Source organism: Sorghum bicolor, chromosome 2, assembly GCF_000003195.3.
Source record: "Sorghum bicolor cultivar BTx623 chromosome 2, Sorghum_bicolor_NCBIv3, whole genome shotgun sequence".
Taxonomy (NCBI): Eukaryota; Viridiplantae; Streptophyta; class Magnoliopsida; order Poales; family Poaceae; genus Sorghum; species Sorghum bicolor.
In genome coordinates, this window is record NC_012871.2 from 77,017,617 (window position 1) to 77,036,500 (window position 18,884).

The window sequence follows — 18,884 nt, forward strand, 5'->3', positions numbered from 1 at the left end:
CCTTCCCTCGGCTCGGCACCACCTGCCTGCCACTCCTCTTCCACCCACCTTCCCCCCCCGCCCCAAAAACACCAGCAGATCTACCACAACGCCTGCTCGGCCTTGCTCGGCGCTTCTTGGGCCGAGCCCTAGCAGCTAGTCCCGATTTCCGATCTCGGCCACCACCACCACCACCTCCACCTCCCCTGTAAGCTCGCTCTCCTCCTCCTCCTCCTCCCAAACTCCTCGTCCGCTCTCCCTCCCGCTCCACCTCGTCTCGTCTCGTCTTCGCGTTATAATTTCTTTCCTCTTGCGACGCGAGTTCATACATAGATAGATAGATCTGCGCGGGTTTGGGCTAGATTCCGTCGGATCTGTGCGGGGGCGTTTAAATTTGTGGGCTTCTTTTCTTTTCTGTTTCGTTTAAGCGCGATTTGAAAGCGTTTTGCCCGTCCGAATTTGGGCCTACGTAGTGGGCCATGCGGCGAGGATTTCTTTCGATTTCCTTTCTGAAATTTTTACCCGTCGATCGGTTTGCGCTCTACAACTCCAGGCCGTCGAGGAGCTCCCTCCCGTCCCGTGGTTTCTGTTCAATAGGATAGGATTCCGAATTTGGGAAAACGAGGTTCTGTTCCGCTTCCGCGGGCCAGATTTGTATACTCTCTCCCTCTTTTCATGCGCCCGCCATGGCAGGAATTCGGGCGGATTCTGTGGCGAGCGGACTTCGCTTCTCAGGTAGTTCAGCTGTGCCGACTAGGAAACGCTTAACATGTCCAGTAGGTGAATTGGATTCACAAGTTTGTACATGCATAATCATGTGCCGCGTTTTAACTGCGAACGTGGTCTCAAGCTGTGTAGCTTAACCATGCCATGCAGCTTTGAAGCTCTATAACCTAAGCTCTATGGCGCTCCAGTATCTCATGCACGAATTGAATACCAAAGTATTTTCTCTAATAATCAAGGAAAACAAAGTGTAGGATTTTGGTGATTTATTTACGAGCCTGTGCAAGAATCTGAGCTGTGGAGGAAGGAACTTCGTGCGTAGTTGTTAATACAACTTATTCTTCCGAGTTGTGCTCTAGTTCCTTTGATTACTAGGACTTCCTATCGTGAAATTATTATGCTCAACATAACAACTCAATCCCTGCCATTTTTTGCGCTTTCACAATGTTCTGATTTTTACCATTGCCATATCTGACAGATATATCTCACAAGTTCAGCTCCTGCTAGCCTATCAGGATGGCTGAGGAAACTGCCAATGAAGTTCAGGTGGCACAAGATAACGAGATTGTCCCCGGCAATGAGGCAATCCAAGGCGATGAATTTGTCCATGGTGATGAGTTGATCCAAGGCGAAGAGTTGGCTCATGGTGAAGAGCTGCCCCAAGGTGATGATTTGGTTCAAGGAAATGAGCTGGTTGTTTCTGAGGTAGCAACCCCTCCTACTACTGGAACCAGACGTAGGAGAAAAAAGTCCTTGGTATGGGAGCACTTCACTATTGAAGCCGTCGCCGGTGGGGCCACAAGGGCCTGCTGCAAGCTCTGCAAGCAAACCTTTGCTTACAGCTCTGGTTCAAAAATTGCTGGGACTAGTCATCTCAAGAGGCACATCACCTTGGGCTCCTGTCCAAAGATAAAGAATCAAGAGCAGAGGCTGGCACTACCTTCAACCGGAGGGACTGACAATGATGGTGAGGGAACTATCGAGCGCCCAACCAAGAGACGCTACAGATATACTGGCTATGCAAATGCTGCTTTTGATCAGGACCGCAGTTGCTCACACTTGGCAAAGATGATCATTCAGCATGACTACCCACTTCACATTGTCCAACAGCCGGCATTTTCCATTTTTATTGAAAGTCTGCAGCCACGTTTCAAGATTGTGGATGTTGATACGATGGAAGGAGAGGTGTATGCTGTTTATCAGAAAGAAAAGGAGAACCTGCTACAATCATTCAGCACTATGCCTGGAAGGATCAGTCTCACTATAGGATTGTGGACAACTAGTCAGACTCTTGGGTATGTTTCACTTGCAGGGCAGTTTATCGACTCCGAGTGGAAAGTGCATCGAAGGATGCTTAACTTCATGATGGTGTCATCTCCTCATTCAGAGAACGCACTTAGTGAGGCAATTAGCCTGAGCCTTTCTGACTGGAATATGAAGGACAAGCTATTCACCATCACATTGGATAATGATTGCTCCTCACATGATATCTACAGTGCAAATTTGAGAGATCATCTCTCCAACAAGAACAATCTCATGCTTAAGGGACAGCTCTTTGTTGTGAGGTGCTACGCCCATATCCTTAATGCTGTTGCACAAGATGTCATTGCTTCGATTCATGGTGTTGTATACAGCATCCGTGAAAGCATAAAGTTCATAAAAGCTTCTTCTGCCCGTGAAGAGAAGTTTGCCGAGATTGCTCTGCAGCTGGAGATTCCCAGTACTAAGACCCTCTGTCTGGATGTTACAACCCAGTGGAACACCACTTATCTGATGTTGTTAGCTGCCTTGGATTATAAGCAGACTTTCACTACACTAGAAACATGTGATGATAACTACAATGAAGCTCCGTCAGCAGAGGATTGGAAGAAAGTTGAGGCTGCCTGTAATTACCTGAAACTGCTATACGATTCTGCACATAGCATCATGGCAGCAGCAAACCCAACTGCAAACATCTTTTTCCATGAAGCTTGGAAACTTCAGCTAGAGCTAGCAAATGGCACAGGACATGAAGATCCCGCTTTCAGTAGCATCGCCAAGGATATGCATGAGAGGTTTGACAAGTACTGGAAAGATTGCAGCCTCGTGTTAGCCATTGCTGTTGTCATGGATCCACGTTTTAAGATGAAGCTTGTTGAGTTCAGTTACTCAAAAATTTATGGGGCTGAGGCCGCAAAGTATGTTAAGGTGGTCAATGATGCTGTACATGAGCTGTATAAGGAGTATGTGGCTCAGCCACTCCCACTGACCCCAGCTTATGTTGAGCAAGGTGAAGGGAATAATGGACCAGCCAATGCGAATAACAGTCAAGGCCCGCCTGCTTCCACTGGTGATGGGCTTCTAGACTTTGATATGTACCTTTCCGAGATCCAAAGTAGCCAGCCCTCGAAATCTGAGCTGGAACAGTACCTGGATGAATCCCTCACTCCACGTATCCAGGAGTTTGATATCCTGAACTGGTGGAAGCTAAACACAGTAAAGTTTCCAACCCTCTCTAAAATGGCCCGTGATATCTTGGCCATTCCAATGTCCATGGTAAGCAGTGGCAGCTCTATATTCTCTGCTGGAACAGGAAGTCACATGCTCGATGATTACAGAAGCTCTCTCCGACCTGAGATTGTGGAAGCACTTGTCTGTGCAAAAGACTGGCTCCAGTATTCACCACCTGCCACCGAGGCACCGAGTTCTGCACTGGTGAAGGCTGAAGGATCGTAGGTTTGTCGTCGCCACTGATCACTGCCTGCCTTGTGGAAGCAAGAATCTATTTATCCATCTGTCGTATCTATGAGTGTAGTTAACTGTAGGTGTATTGTAGGCTGAGATTGTGAACTGATTGTGATCTATTCTGGTATTTATCTCGTAAAGGTGTGTAACTTGTGTTGAACTCTGCTGAACTTGTCACTGTTGTCATGTAATAGTTTATGTATCATTTTCTGGTATCGTCTGATGTTGGAGTTTGCATGGTTGGCTATGTACGTGTACAAGCCGTGGGATGCATCAGCTGGTTGCTGTGTATTTTGTTTGAACCCCCGTTTTGTGTTCAATTTGTTTTGTACTGTGAATTAGTGTCCATGTTCTTGTATAGCTGTAGAAATTGTCTAATTTAAGTGTGTGCTCCCTGTGGCCAGTTTTACTGAATGATTGCTGTTTTTGTGTTTGAGATGCTTGTCGTGGTGTGATGGCTGCGCTGCATGAATTTTATCTTCTCAGGCAAGTGCTGACTGATCTTTGAGTTAGGCATTGTTTAGTTTCACTCAAAATCCAAAACTTCTTAAGATTCTCCATCACATCGAATTTTGCGACACATGTATGGAGCATTAAATATAGATAAAAAATAATTAATTGCACATTTTACTTGTAATTTGCGAAACGAATCTTTTGAGCCTAGTTAGTCCATGATTGGATAATAATTATTAAATACAAACGAAAGTGTTATAGTGTTAAAATCCAAAAAGTTTTTAGATCCAAACAAGGCCTTAGTTTCCCACATGAGGTTTGTTTAGTTGGCGATCACTCGTAGGAATTTATGTGTAAGGGGTTTTTTGAAGGCTCTTGGTTGGTTATCTGTTTGTCAGGCAGGGAGTATAGGTGTTATGAGGAATGCATATTTCAGGGTACAGTTACCATTCATGGAGTGAGTTACAGATCGGAATGGATTTGATTAACTTTTTGAGGCAGGCGTTTAAAGTGACTTATTTTCAGCATGGCTTTACTTCCTGAAATTTCTAGAAGATATTATTGGTGGATGTGAATTTGTATTGAAAGAAGCCATTGGCAACTGGAGAGTGTGGTGACACCCTAGAATACCCAAGGTGTTGGACGCCTTTTTGTTTGAGTAAATTTTTCACAAGTCCATCTTGTTCTAGTGAAAACCAAAATGTTGAAACTCTCCTTAGCGGTAACTCTCTTCTGTTACTAATAATCCAAGTTACCAAAGCATATCATTCTGCTTCTGCTTCTGCTTTGCTTTTCACTTCCCGATTCATATGATATCAGTAGCTTGTGTATGGTATATTGAATTGATCGCCATATGCATAATTTCTGTTTATTTGCTTAGAACAGCCCTTTTCTGTGCGAGTCTGAGTCCAAGCCTTCTGAAAGATATTATATATGCCATTCTCTGTGTGTGTGAGATACATTTTAAGTTTCTTACATTCGTTGACATTTCAGACTATAGACCCATTGAGGTCAATGTCTATGGGTGCACCCCTGGAAGATGCTCGTGGTCTTGCACAGCGCTATAGCCGGATGAGACATGAAGGCTGAGATTCTCGTATGTACTAGTGGCTTTTAATCCTTCGCTAGAAATGAGCAAATTCCAATTGCTGCTACTTCCATTTACCCTGATCCTTCTTGTTTGTTCAATAGTCGGCTGAAATTGCTAGAAGAAAGGCACGGGTAAGAGAAGCTCCAAATCCTGAGCACACTACAAAGCTTCAGCAGTCAGAAGCTAAAAATGATAAGGCACAAGGCTGTGTTAGGAAAGGAAGCAGTAGCTGAGCTTGCGGCTATTGGATCTCAGCAGCAACGGGTGACCCTTCTGCGGCTATTCGATTTGTATTGTTTGTTACATTCATTTATATCTTGTCCTTGCAATTCGTCTCGTTGAAGGTACTATTCCATCTGAGATTAGCTACTACATTACATTCACTGCCTTGTTTACTTCCAAAAAATTTTGCAAAATATGAATAGTAGCACTTTCGTTTGTATTTGACAAATATTATCCAATCATGTACTAACTAGACTCAAAAGATTCGTCTCGTTGATTCTGACCAAACTGTGCAATTAGTTTTTATTTTCGTCTATATTTAATACTCCATGCATGCGTCTAAAGATTTGATGTGACGGAGAATCTGAAAAATTTTGCAAAATTTTTTGGGAACTAAACAAGGCGCTTGTTTAGTTCTGAAAAATTTTGAATTTCTCTACTGTAAAACTTTCGTTTTTATTTGACAAATATTGTCCAATCATAGACTAACTAGGCTCAAAAGATTCATATCGTGATTTACAGTCAAACTGTGTAATTAGTTTTTGTTTTTATCTATATTTAATGTTTCATACATGTGCCGCAATATTCGATGTGACAGAGAATCTTGAAAACTTTTTGGATTTCGGGATGAACTAAACAAGGCCCAAGAATGCTTCTCATTGTTCTCCAGTAGGCTTTATGCTTCTCGATTTAACTGATTGATTGTATTCATTCTCAACGCGTCTTCTGCCGTTGCAGAGTAGTTTTTAGTGGAATGGGGATCACTTGCCGTTGGCCGAATGGTTCAAGGTCATTTGCATTGATTATGTCAATCTGCAGCATTGAGGCGGCGAGCTAACAAGCGGCAACGCAAGGAGCAGAGAGATTTCGCGGCACACAGAGCAGCTTTCGTGGAATTGGGTCAGGCTGTTAGAGTATTTGTATATTAGGCAAAGTACTAAACTGCCCTTAATTACAGTATTTCATTAATACCTGCGGCAGATACTTTTACAAACAGGAGGAACCGGTGGTTCCACCCAAGCACCGTAACAAAGCTCTTAAAAAAACATATTTTAAAATTCTTAATGGCACTTATTTTTATTATATTATACTCTTAAATGCTAGTATTTTTTTTATATAAATTTGGTTAAAATCTGTTTTAAGTCCTTCAAAATTGAGAATCGTATTTCTTAAAAGATGTGGTTTAAGACTGGAATTTGGCTTATACAACTGCTCTTTACTGATTTATTTTTATTATAAGAGAAAAATACACTTGACTGATAAGCCGTGAGCTGTGCTAATGCGTGGATAAGTTCAAGAGAACAAGGCATTACTTTGAACATAGACGAGCATGAGCACAATTGAGTCAAATGACCAACTTCCCTTCTCTTGACGATAAATAATTAGATAACATGACATGCCAAGTTTATAACAACGACATCAGGAGTAGATCAAACTAAAGGCATTGCCAAATTGAGATGTAGGAGTAGATACAAACTAAAGGCCTACACATACAGAACAGAGGTAGTCGAAGACTTGAGCTAATTTGGATTATGCCGTCTTGAAATTGCGGACCCTTGGCCAGTTTGCTTGGCCAGTTTGCTTGGCTGCTTCCCGGTGCTGCAACCCCCACGCTTGGCGCTGCCGCTGCTCTCACGCGAGACCTCCACCATCTCCTCCATCTTGGGAGTCAGGTACGCGCTCGCCTTGCTCGTCGACTGCACGTCCATCCCCGACGCGCGCTGCTGCGCGTGCGAGCTCATGCCGGCCAGCAGGCACGCGCGCCCCGTCTTCTCGTACTCCGCCCGGTCGCCGACGCGCGCGCTGAGGTCGCGCAGCTCCTCCTTGATCGCCTCGCACGTTGGGTCGTCCCCGGCCGCCCCCGGCGCCGACCGCTCCACGGCCTTGAGCCGGGACTCCAGGATCCGCGCGCGCGGCGCCCGCGTTCTGCCCGCCGTCCGCCGCCGCCCTTGCGGCCGCGATGTCCTCGGTCGCCGCGAGGCGGACGCGCTCCCGCTCCACGTCCACGGACGGAGCAGGCAGTGTCGTCAGCTCCAGCGGCCTCTGCACCACGGCGGCAGGCGCCGCAGCCACGCGCGCATGCCCCGTCGCGGCCTCTCGGTACGTGCAGCTCGCCTTGACGAGGCGGGTGACCTCCTCCGTCGCCCGGGCTCTGGGAACGTACACGAGCACCAGGAACCGCCTCACCTCGCCGACGTCGATGGAGGCAGCGCGGCCGTCGGCGCCCACGTGGCTGCCGTAGGCGCCCGACTTGACCTCCTGGACCCTGACCCCCCGGTGCAGGCACGTGACGGCGACGCGCGCCTCCTGCACGGCCACCGACAGGAGCCCGCCGACGCAGCGCGCGAACGAGTCCTGGATCGCCGCCTCGTTGCCGACGAAGGAGAAGGTGCCGCCCGTGGCCTCCGCGATGGCGTGCATCGCGGCGGCGTCGTGATCGGTGCCGAAGCCGAACGTGTGGATCGGCGCGGGCCGGCTGCTGAACGAGGTCGAGGGCGGCACGAGGTTAGCGTAGGTCTTGGTGCCGTCGGGCCTGACCGTCGTCCAGCAGCCGGAAGTGTCCTGCCCGTCGGAGAGGAGGATCATGCCTGCGACGGCGTTCCTCTCCCGGCGGCCGGCGAGCACCTGAGCGCCCACACGGAGCCCCTGGCCAATGTTGGTGCCCCGCACGGCACAGAGCGCCCCCACGGCGAACTTCGCCGAGGCCTTCCCCACGTCCGACATGCGCGCGAGGCGGATCTGGCGGGTGGCGTGGCGAGAGAAGGTGACGATGGAGAGGCGGTCGGCCGGGCCGAGCTGGTGGATGACGAAGCACATGGCCTGCTTCAGCAGCTCCAGCTTTTGGCCCTTCATGCTGAGGCTGACGTCGAGCACGGTGACGAGGTCGAGCGGCGCGCGCGCCACGTCGGACGGCGCCTTGGCGTGCACGAGCACCGCGAATCTGTCCCGGGATGCGCCCCTCGCGAGGGCCGGGAACTCGCACTGCGTGCTGAGGACCAGACCGCCGTTGGACGCGGGGGCCTGCGCCGGGGCGGCGGTCGGACGCTCCAGCGGCTCGTCGTCTTGGTACTCGCCAGCCGGCGGCGCAGGACCCTTGGTGTTCCCCATCGTCGCTGACGGTTGTTTGATGGAAGGGGAAGGTTTGGTTCGGTTCGGCAAGGCAAGGCAGATGATGTATATATATAGGGCTAAATGGGGTTGGGCTAGCTATATACGTATATAATAATGGAATCAGCTGGTGATGAATGATGAACCAAATCCCTATACTGGCCTTGTTTAGTTCCGAAAAGTGAAAAGATTTCGGTACTGTAGCACTTTCATTTGTTTGTGACAAATATTATTTAATTATGGGCTAACTAGGATCAAAAGATTCGTCTTGTGATTTACAGCTAAACTGTGTAATTAGTTTTTGTTTTCGTCTATATTTAATGTTTCATGCATGTGTCACAAGATTCGATGTGACTGGGGCCTTGTTTACTTCCAAAATTTTTTGCAAAATATGAATAGTGACACTTTCGTTTGTATTTGACAAATATTGTCCAATTATGAACTAACTAGAGTCAAAAGATTCTTCTCGTCAATTTCGACCAAACTGTGCAATTAGTTTTTATTTTTGTCTATATTTAATACTCCATGCATGCGTCTAAAGATTCGATGTGACGAGAAATCTGAAAAAAATTGCAAAATTTTTTGGGAACTAAACAAGGCCTGAAAATCTTGAAAACTTTTAGTTAACAAGCCCTAACATAATACAGTGACACCGGATTTTTCTCCTCCCTGCTGACCTGCACATCAAAAGACAAGTCCCTATTCTCTACCAGGTGCGGCTAAAAAGCTCACGTTCACAAACTTGAGATAAACTACAGTGCAACAGTATCACCAAAACGGCTTGCCCAGCATCCGTGGAATAAAAATTCAGGTGGAAATAGTTTATCCCTCTGTGACATTTTTTTTTAAAAAAGCTTAAAGTTATTCTAGAAACGAATGTTTCCAACTTACTAAAATCTTAACTAGAATCTAGCATCCAAACAACTATATATGTTTATTACTATCTACAATTCAGATTAAAAAAAATCTCTAACTAGAATATAGATTCCTAAAATCTCCTATGGATTCCAATGACACCTATGTGGTGTTTGGAACTGCTTCGCTTTCATTTTTATAGATACAAATATTTTCAACTTCCTAAAATCTCTAACTAGAATACAAATTCCTAAAATCTTTAATGCAGATTCTTTCGAATGTCCTCGCTCCCAGCCCGTAGACTCCGGGCGCCTCAAATCCAAATTCTCTTAAATGTATAAGATCCGGATTGTCTAAATAAATGTTTTAGATTTAGATTCTCATAAAGGTTTTTGAATTATATTGGAAATCACTTTACACAACCGTTTGGTTGGTATACTTGATCCTAATTAAAAAAAACTTGTTTTTTTTTTAAAATCATATATACATAAAAGTATGATTTAAAAAGTCTAATTTTTTATGGGCAAAGAACAACTTAGATACCACCCGTTTAACTTATTGCACTTAAAAATGATTAACTAAAAAAGATTGTTAATGCAGGTGAGATGTAGAAATGGAGTCCGGAGACACCATGATCTAATATTATCAAGCGCTAACGACAAGAAAAGGGAATCGTTCCCGCCGCTCGAGCTCCTACTGGTAGTTTGGTACAAGAGGGAAAGTGAGCAGTGGGGCCGGCATGCAATTGGATGGGGATCCTTGTAGATGAGAATGGAGAGGAAACATATGAGGATTTTTTTTATAGTACAAGGAACGTATGTACACAAGTTTATGAATATATAGGTACGCGACCTCGCCAGTACTGTACTTTTTTTTATATGCGATCCACGCTGATGAGCTGACGGCTTTGCATCGAACACTTTGGCAAAAAGACCATTTTTGTGACACTACTTTATTGTGTCCGGCTGGTGAGTGAAATCTTATGCCCATAACACGACAAGCATGTTTATTCAAAAGCATGCACACGCGCGACAAGCATGGCTAAAAGCGAGCTAGCCCGCCATATCATATGATCCCCGGCCCGGCCGGCCGGCCGGCCTCCACGTACGCGCCGCGCGGCTTTTGAATGACTACTGCAAACCTTGTTTCTGCCGATCCGTTTTTGCAGACGTATTACCGTTCAGTTCAGTCTCACGGAGGGTTTAGGGTTTCATAATGGCAAATCTCTTTTATTGCAGCAGATGGCATCCAGCCAAACCCAATTCTGATGATAACAGAATTCCGATAAACTCCCGTTGAGAGGAAGAAACGGATAGGAGACGATGCAGCGCTACCCAGAATTATATATACACATCTTAGCCATTGCAAAATTTCAATGAATCAGGATCCAGCAACAGTTAGAACACAGAAGAAATGTACACTTGCGCCGACAGACCTAAGTTTTTTTACATGCCAATGCTATACACCTACTCTTTGATCTTTTACTGGTCAGTGATCCGATGTTCATGAGCACACAAGCACTCATGCATCCCCCCTCAGCTCAAAAGAATACCCAGCCCATGATCTTGGATCCCTGTGCTAGGGGAAGAAAAAAAAACCTCATCAACTCTGTACACGGTTGCCGTGGAAAATGGGAACATGTCCCTCTCAGTCCTGGTTACGATCTAACCAAGTCCTAGCCAACCTGCGCTCTGGCCTTCATCTGTGCCCTCGTAGGCCATCATACAACGCTGCATGTACTGCCAGTGAACATGGCTGCGCATACTCTTTGGCAACTGTGGCAGCCCAACCACAGATATTGTCACATCTGAATGCGTGCACTTCACCGTGCCATAGACATCATTGGTGATGCTTTCCATGAAATCTTCTTTCAGGGAGCTAGTGTCAACCTGAATGATTCTTTCAGGGATGAGGCCCCAGTAGAAGACTACGTTAGGGTCATTGTCTGTATGATCAACTTCCTCCGAGGGGCATGGATCACACTCAATGCCAGCTCTTTCCAGCTGCAGAACCAAAGGAAACTTGATTGAGTTTGTATGTTCTTGTTCAACATTTCCAGCAATTAAAGAATCATGCGATTGTGCAGCAAGAGCACGATGAAAGAACAAAACAGTCGCATCAGTCAGTACCTTTAGAATCAGGAGACGGAATCGAGATTTCACCCATCCAGCCCAGTCTCGTAGCTCGGCAAATGTTGGCGCACATAAAGCAATGCGAAGAAACTGTTGATATTTTTTATCATATGGAAAGGGTTCAAAAAGCCAGGTCCACTGGAAATCATGTCTCAATGAATCCTGAAACAAAGATATATGGACTTGTTACTTGATCAAATATTAGCACCCAAGTATTTAAGTGATAAACAGTTGTGCATAATAATATGCACATGTATGCTAATAATCATAAAAAGAAATACAGCATGGCGCAACAAGAGAGAATTTTTAGTTGCATGCTCAAAGCATACTTGCAAAAAGGGGCTGGATTCCCTTGCCACCAACAAAGTTCCCAGAATAAAACTGCAATCTCACTTCGAAATGATCATGCACACCGAAATTTGAATAAACTACAAAAATTGTTTAAACCTCCAAGAGAATCCATATACAAAATGGACTGAAACGAGGGAAATCATGGTCAGTCTCACGTGCCAAGGAAGTACAGACTAACACTAGGGTGAATGAATACTAATTATTTGAACAGGAATAATGTCAACAAATATGCAAGAGTGCTTTGCCTTACATAATTCTGTACAGATATTTCCAGTTATGTATTCAGCACTGAGAGTTAACAGTTCCCAGTGCTCTTGAATAATATAATCATCCGTATGAAAACAAATATTCTAATTTAGATCTGTATGGAAATCAATAATTCATCAAATGACACTCCGGTTTGGAAATCAGGCTCCAATGAACTTGGAAAATAGAGAATTTCTTGACTTTAATTGAATCCATCCTTTACTACCAAAATAACTTAAATTGATTTTAGACTCACCCTTGTCAAAGCATAACCACGTGTAAGTTCCTCTCTTATTTTTTTGAAGCTGCCTCTTGTCACATTGGACACACAAAACTCTGGCGGGGTACAAGGCATCACTATGGGCATGAGAAGCCCCTCTGAATGCAAGGAGGTAGTTGGCTCATCATGTAGACTTACTGGAACTTGCCAAGGCCAGTGAGCAAAAGTCTGAAAGAACACTGCGAACAAACCATTGACACTGGCATCTGGAAATTTCCGACAGACATAAGCCGCAAGGATCGCTAAATGAATCCCAGCAAAGAAGCCAAGATACTGAATGACACGGCACAAAAAGTACATTGTTAGACCAAAATGATGACCTCAATTTCATATAGTTGGACTACTGAACAGTTAGCAGAGAAAATTAAACCACATACATGACAATGAAGTCCTCTTTTCCTAGCCCACAGTTTGATGCATCGCAACAGAGCTTGAAACTTCTGTATTGTAATTCAAGTAAAGTAAAATTATTAAAGAAACAGAATTTGAGAAAAAAAAACAAAACTTAAAGCGTCTGGTAGATATTATCATAATGAGCAAGTTGAGATGCTCACAGATCAACTCAAGAGAAGAAAGCAATGCAAGTGGACCTTAAAAGCAAAATGATACGAGTTCAAGGGGAAAAATCAGAAAAAACAGAAGAACATGCCTAAACTGATCAGAGTAAATTCAATGGGAAGATAAAATTGTCGTGCAATGGTCTCAAAAAAAAAAAATTCATTAGATTAGTTTTTAACCTCCGCATTTGGTACTAGCTGAACAATTTGTTCATTGACACGAACTCCAGATAAACTCCTCCAGCTCCGTGTGTCTATTTTCTGTAGTAGTTGAGTGCTAAATGTATTTATGGCCTGCAAGAGCAAAGCGAAGTCAAGACTGTATTGGGTAAAGTGTATGTCAAAGCTGAAGGGCGCCAAAGTCAAGATATTCACATATGGTTCTAAGTTTGTATAAGTAATAACAATCATAACATGGATCGTTTGGAAAAAACATAGTTTTGTAATGTAGAATATCCAGTTGAAATGCATAAGTACTGCAAACAGTTATGACCCAATCTATTAACTGGAAAAATTACATGGGAATACTACATAGTTCAGATGGCAGTTGACTGATATGCCGCACGTTTAGCAAAGAGGTATATATATATCAAAGATAAGGAAAAGATGCAGTGACAGCGAAACCATAATACTAGGGTTAATCTATTCCATAGCGCTACAAACAGAAGTTTAAGGCCTGCTCGACTGCAGCCTGCAGCGCTGTAGCTACAGTGATCTGTGAGGGTTTTCCCTCTCGCAGATCACTGTAGCTGCAGCTGAGGAGGCTGTTAGTCATTAGTCAAGCACATTTCGTATTCTTTAGAAGATAATAACATTTCTATGTTGAATACCACATAACAACAGATCACATGAGAAGTAGAAAACACAGATCACTTGGGATGATAGTATAAGAGGCATTACAAAAGGAAAAAAAAAAGGGGGGGGGGGGGGGGGGACAAGTTATGGTATAAATGTAATCTGCTTGCCTTTAATGCATCAATAACAGGGAGCTGGGCATATGTGAAATCAACTGCAATTCCAGTAAATCTAAATCGCATCAAGGGAACCTTAGCCTTCTCAATAGTTTGCAGTTCTGATACTTCAGGTCTGCCCTCAAGAAGTTGTCTCAAAACAACAAAGAAATGGTACTACAAAATGGAGAGAAGTTATTATGTCGACACGTCAGAGTAAAGATACGGAACAGAAAGAACCATACCCACCTGCAGTGTTGCAATACAAGGTCCAACGCAAAGTACATCGATGTCAGATTCAGGTCCATGAGCCTTGAGAAAGAGAAAGAAGGATCATTCAAATCCAGTGGAGATATGTCATCTTAGATGCTACTTTATATAAGCATAGACATTAATTTCTATCCGTAGACCCTAAGCTTGAATAGCAGTGGTTACAACTCATCTCCTCTATAAACATTACAACTCAAGTCTAGCAAAGGCCAATGCGTTCATTCAAAGGAAAAGGCTAGTGTGGGGGGAATGCAGCTGCTGATGCTTTTCTTTTATTTGGATTCATGGAATTAATGTGTCATTAGCAGAAACTATGTCAAAATAGAAGGTAAAATAGAACTGTGTTGGGCAGTAACATGTACAATGCAATATCAACAATTGAGGGTGCAGTAAAGCTGTTTGGAAAAAAAATATTTCAGATCATCTGCTACCCTTTTATATCAGCACTACCCAAGGGATGCACTTAAGTTATAATGTAGGATAGCTTAATAAAAGACAAAATATGTTAAGCATTGAACCTAGGATATATAGCTCAAATGTAATGATATAAATAAAAGAATTCAAAACATGAAATTGGGGATATCCCTATAAACAACATGAACGAGGAACATAAACAGCGCAACAATTCAGACACATCAAAAGTCCAAATTCACCTATCTCTCACTTAGACACAATGTGTAATAACCGCACGTCAACAACATGAACTACAAAGAACAAAGTGCGCCAGAATTCAGAAAAATCAAGACTCTAAAGTTGTGCGGCTCTTGCTTACCCCTAAGGTGTAAGAGCCGTATGTCAAGACCGTAGCAGTGGCCAGCCCCTGGGGCACACTCTGCTCATAGGCCACCGCGTTGGCCCAATGCATCACTATCTGAGGGGAAGAAGCGCGAGAACGCAAAAAAATCAGGAATCCAGGTACGGGCGTACGCCGTACGGCACAATCACAAGATGCTTTCTTTGACACAAAACCCCGAGCGGGCGAGCGGCATTACCTTCTTGAGCTCTCGGATCACCTTCTCCCTCTTCTTTTCATCCTCCGGCGACGGAACGGCCCCCTCATCCTTCAAGAACTGTGTCATGGCAGAGAGCGCAGGGATTAGTCAGAAAGAAGTTGGAAACTCGGAATGCGGGGGAATCCGGATCAAGATTGAACCTCCGGGACGAGGCTCACCTGCACAAGGGAACTGCTGCGACGCTGATCCACCTCCGCGACGAAGCTGGGGTCGGGCTGGAGCTGGATGATGATCGGGGCTGGGGGAGGAAGAAGAGGGTACCCCGCAGGCAGCGGCGGCGGCGGCGGCGGTGGCGGAGGGGTCGGCGCTAGCAAGAAGGGTAGGGTTTGGGGCTTTGGATAGCCGGCGGGAGAGGACGCGTCGGGGAAGCCCACAGGCGCCAGCTCCGGTGGAGGCGGCCACCAGGGCACGGGCGCGACAGCTGCCATGTACGCCATGCTCGTCGCCGGCGACGGTCGCAGTGGACGAGGAGAAACGGAGGAGACTTCCGGCCGTTTCTTAGGGAGATTGTTGGGTTTGGGCAGCAAGGCGAGAGAGGGGATGGGATGGGCAAGAACCAAGAAGCCGCGAGCCGGGGAGAGGAGGGGACGACGACGAGGCGAGAGCGCCAGAGCGGGGCGGCGGTTAAATATGTCGGCGGCTCGCGGATCGCGGCCGCGTGTAGTATAGTTGTTGATCAATGGTTGCTTTCCTGGGCTCCCGCGGTCCTGCTCCGGTGGGATTGGGATGCGGCGCCGCGGCGGACGGGGGTACCCGAAACCCGACGGGTTTTACCCGTTAAGGACGTAGGTATGGAATGGATTTTGTAGCCGCGGGTACGTTGTTGGGTGAAATCCTTTACCCATCGGGTATGGTGGGTACGGGTGTGGAATAGTAGTATCCATACCCGCGTATCTGGGGGTAAGAAATACCCGCAAAATGAGTAAGCAACCTAAGCAATTTAGCCCATATAGCCCATGAACTGATTGACTGAACGTGGGAAGTGTTGAGCGGCTGGTGTGCTACTAGTGCTACTATTAATTTGCTGGAAGTTGTTATGTTTAATTTCCTATAAGTTGTGATATTTAACTTGCTGAAAGTTATTATATTTTTATTGAACTAGGGTATATTTTCGGGTATGGAATACCCGTCGGGTGCGGGTACGGAATGAATTTCTTACACGTCTGCTTTCGCGGGTAACCCGATGGAATAGTTTTGACCTGGCGGGTGCGGGTATAGGTGGCAAGTACCCATCGGGTACGTACCCGTTGCCATTCCTAGTCGGAATGCTATTTGGGATTCTTTTCTTTTTTTATATTTATTTAAAACTTATATATCTTTAATTAAAGTTGAAACCCAGCTATCTTCTAGTTTTTAAAAGTGAATCAACATTTATATAACGTAGATTAATTTCATTAGGTAAAAATCTATTAAAACCTTTAACTTGTCCATTTTAAACTTTAAAATACAAAATTAGATACCGGACACCTCTTATATAATTATTATATAAACCAGGAAAAGTGGTCCTTTAGTTAGTTTCAAATGTGATTTTTTTTTATTTTTACTAAAGAAATAATAAAAATGAGTTTAATACTACTACTGTTTGCCTAAACACCTTTTTAGACCATTTAAACGCCGTGTAAACGCTACACAGTGGTACTCTGTTTCTGTTTAATCACCCATTTAGTCCGTTTAATTGTCCGTTTAATCTTATAATGGATTGTTTAGCCTGAATAATGGCTAAACATAGGTGACCGACTATTTATCATTTAGTGTTTAGAAAAACATTAAATACTACAAAACATCGTGTACCAAAGAAGAACGAAAAATATATGTTTAGAAAATAGAAAACCACCTTCGAAGCCTGGTGGAAGTTTTGACGGTTGAAGGGTGTCTTGTGCCTAGTAGTTTAATAATAGTTCAGAATTTAAAATTGAACTATCTTGTAAGTTTGAAGTTAAAAAATAGACATTACCCATTTAATTATATACCATAAAACATATTGTGCCTAGGTTTAAAGAGCAATTGTATAAGGCGAAATAGCTATATTCATCCTCAAACTTTCATCCAAAGCTCAAATTCATCCTTTAACTACCAAAACGTTCACTTTAGGGGGTGTTTGGATGACCGCCACACTTTACCAGTCCAATTTGCGGCGCGCCACAGATGAATGGCTGTTGTTTGCTTTAGCATTTAAGTGTGGCCGCCACAGTCTTTTGCAGTTCAAAAAGTTGCCGCAGCTTAGGCGGCCATTTTGATCGCCACAAGTGAGTTGCCGCCACACTGCCCGTGGCAGTGCATGGCTGGCATCCAAACGCGCTCTTAGTCCTTGAAGTTGCAATTTTGGTTCAATCTCATCCTTTGTCTGACGTCGTCTGCTACAACTCATTCCGTCAGCATAATGCATGTACTCTGCACGAGCACAATTGTTGTAAGTGGCTGTAGGCCCGAGATAATTATGTAAGAATTTTGAAATTTTACGAGAAAATAAAATGTATTGTGTCTCATTATCAGCTTACATAAAAAAGTTGTTCACAATGGATTAACCATGACAGTCAACGTCTACTGAAATTACACGATGCTCATTTTTGAGGCATCAAGTTGTTTTTCTATTTTTTTTTACCGAGAGGAGCTGTTTTGTTCTACTGCTGATCCACGTCTAAGTGAAGTAGGTTCTGTTCATAGTGTATAGGTTCCGCTCTCTCCAAATCTACTTATCGTGTAAACCAAGTCGAGTTGTGCTTCTCTCTAGAACTAATGAAAATATCGTCTCAGATACAAATGTGTTAACGGTGTGAGCTAACGATGTCAGACAAAGGACAATATTGAACCGAAATTGTAAATTCAAGAACTAAAATGATCGTTTTAATAGTTGAGAGATCAATTTAAGCTTTGGATAAAAGTTTTAGGACGAATATAGTTATTTCGCCCTCGTATAATGTAGCGGTTCTCTATGTATTTGGTTTCCCAAATTGCGAGGTTTCGCATTCGCTCGTGCATCGATTTTCATGGAAAAGCGTGTTTGGTAGTGCGTTGTTTGTGCTGAGCAAGTCCTGCTCCGCAGATGCACAGTGCACACATAAAGATGGTTGTGAGGGTGAGTAGTTCCGATCCATATCAATTACACAAGCACAGTGCACATAAAAGATCAATACTCATCCTTTTGTGGCCTAAAACTGATGGAATACTGTCATAGTACTTTTTAACACCAAAAAAGTACTACCTTTTAATCTAAATATTAGCTATTTAGGACATTGACATGGAAGCCGCTGTCCTAAAAAAGAGTTTTTGTTTTATCCTCGCACATTGAAAATTGAGTGAAACTCCACCGAAAATATTTTATTTCATAACGCCATATAATATTTAAATCATAGATGTAAAATAAAAAAAAATATACACTATATGTCTTGTTTCACCTCATCACTCACGCCCTACTCTTAAAAAAGTCCAACGAAACCTAGCATTAGGAACGCCCTAAACTGCAGCAATGTAAGGGTCAGGTTAGTAGAGATCTTTCTACTTCATACTTTTTGTAGAAGCTAATTCTCTTTGCGAAGTGATTCTACTAGAATTAAATCTCTATGATTTCATGCTGATTATGTATGTGAAGTGAATTAAGAGGAACTGTTTTTTTAGGTTCCATTCACCTAGTTTATTTAGAGAATTATTTTATAGAATCAGCAAAAAAAAATACTTTTAATAAAAAATCTGTTTGACACTTGTACTCTTGGAAGCTCTGCCAAATTGGTGGGCCTTGTTTAGTTCTATTTTTTTTTTTTTGAAAAATGAGCACTATAGCACTTTTATTTGTATGTGATAAATATTGTCTAATTATAGACTAACTAGGCTTAAAAGATTTGTCTCGCAAATTACAAATAAACTATATAATTAGTTTTTATTTATATTTATATTTAATGCTTAATGCATATATCTAAAGATTCGATGTGATATG

At 43.8% G+C, this 18,884-nt stretch overlaps 3 protein-coding genes across 3 annotated transcripts; 1 reads left to right on the forward strand and 2 right to left on the reverse strand.

Annotated features, from left to right (window-relative positions):
• LOC8078582 (zinc finger BED domain-containing protein RICESLEEPER 2) lies at positions 1-3,840 on the forward strand. The gene is made up of 2 exons (XM_002461193.2): positions 1-187; positions 1,181-3,840. The coding sequence occupies exon 2, from the start codon at positions 1,219-1,221 to the stop codon at positions 3,415-3,417; it is 2,199 nt and encodes a 732-aa protein (XP_002461238.2). The 5' UTR covers positions 1-187; positions 1,181-1,218; the 3' UTR covers positions 3,418-3,840.
• Positions 6,542-8,311, reverse strand: LOC8078583. Its single transcript, XM_002463368.2, has one exon. It carries the CDS (start codon positions 8,297-8,299, stop codon positions 6,824-6,826), a length of 1,476 nt encoding a protein of 491 aa, XP_002463413.1. The 5' UTR covers positions 8,300-8,311; the 3' UTR covers positions 6,542-6,823.
• Positions 10,486-15,633, reverse strand: LOC8074472 (nuclear poly(A) polymerase 3). The gene is made up of 10 exons (XM_021452892.1): positions 15,112-15,633; positions 14,933-15,010; positions 14,713-14,811; positions 13,920-13,982; positions 13,686-13,847; positions 12,901-13,014; positions 12,541-12,603; positions 12,140-12,436; positions 11,284-11,448; positions 10,486-11,157 (listed from the first exon to the last, which is right to left on the reverse strand). The coding sequence occupies exons 1-10, from the start codon at positions 15,388-15,390 to the stop codon at positions 10,819-10,821; spliced, it is 1,659 nt and encodes a 552-aa protein (XP_021308567.1). The 5' UTR covers positions 15,391-15,633; the 3' UTR covers positions 10,486-10,818.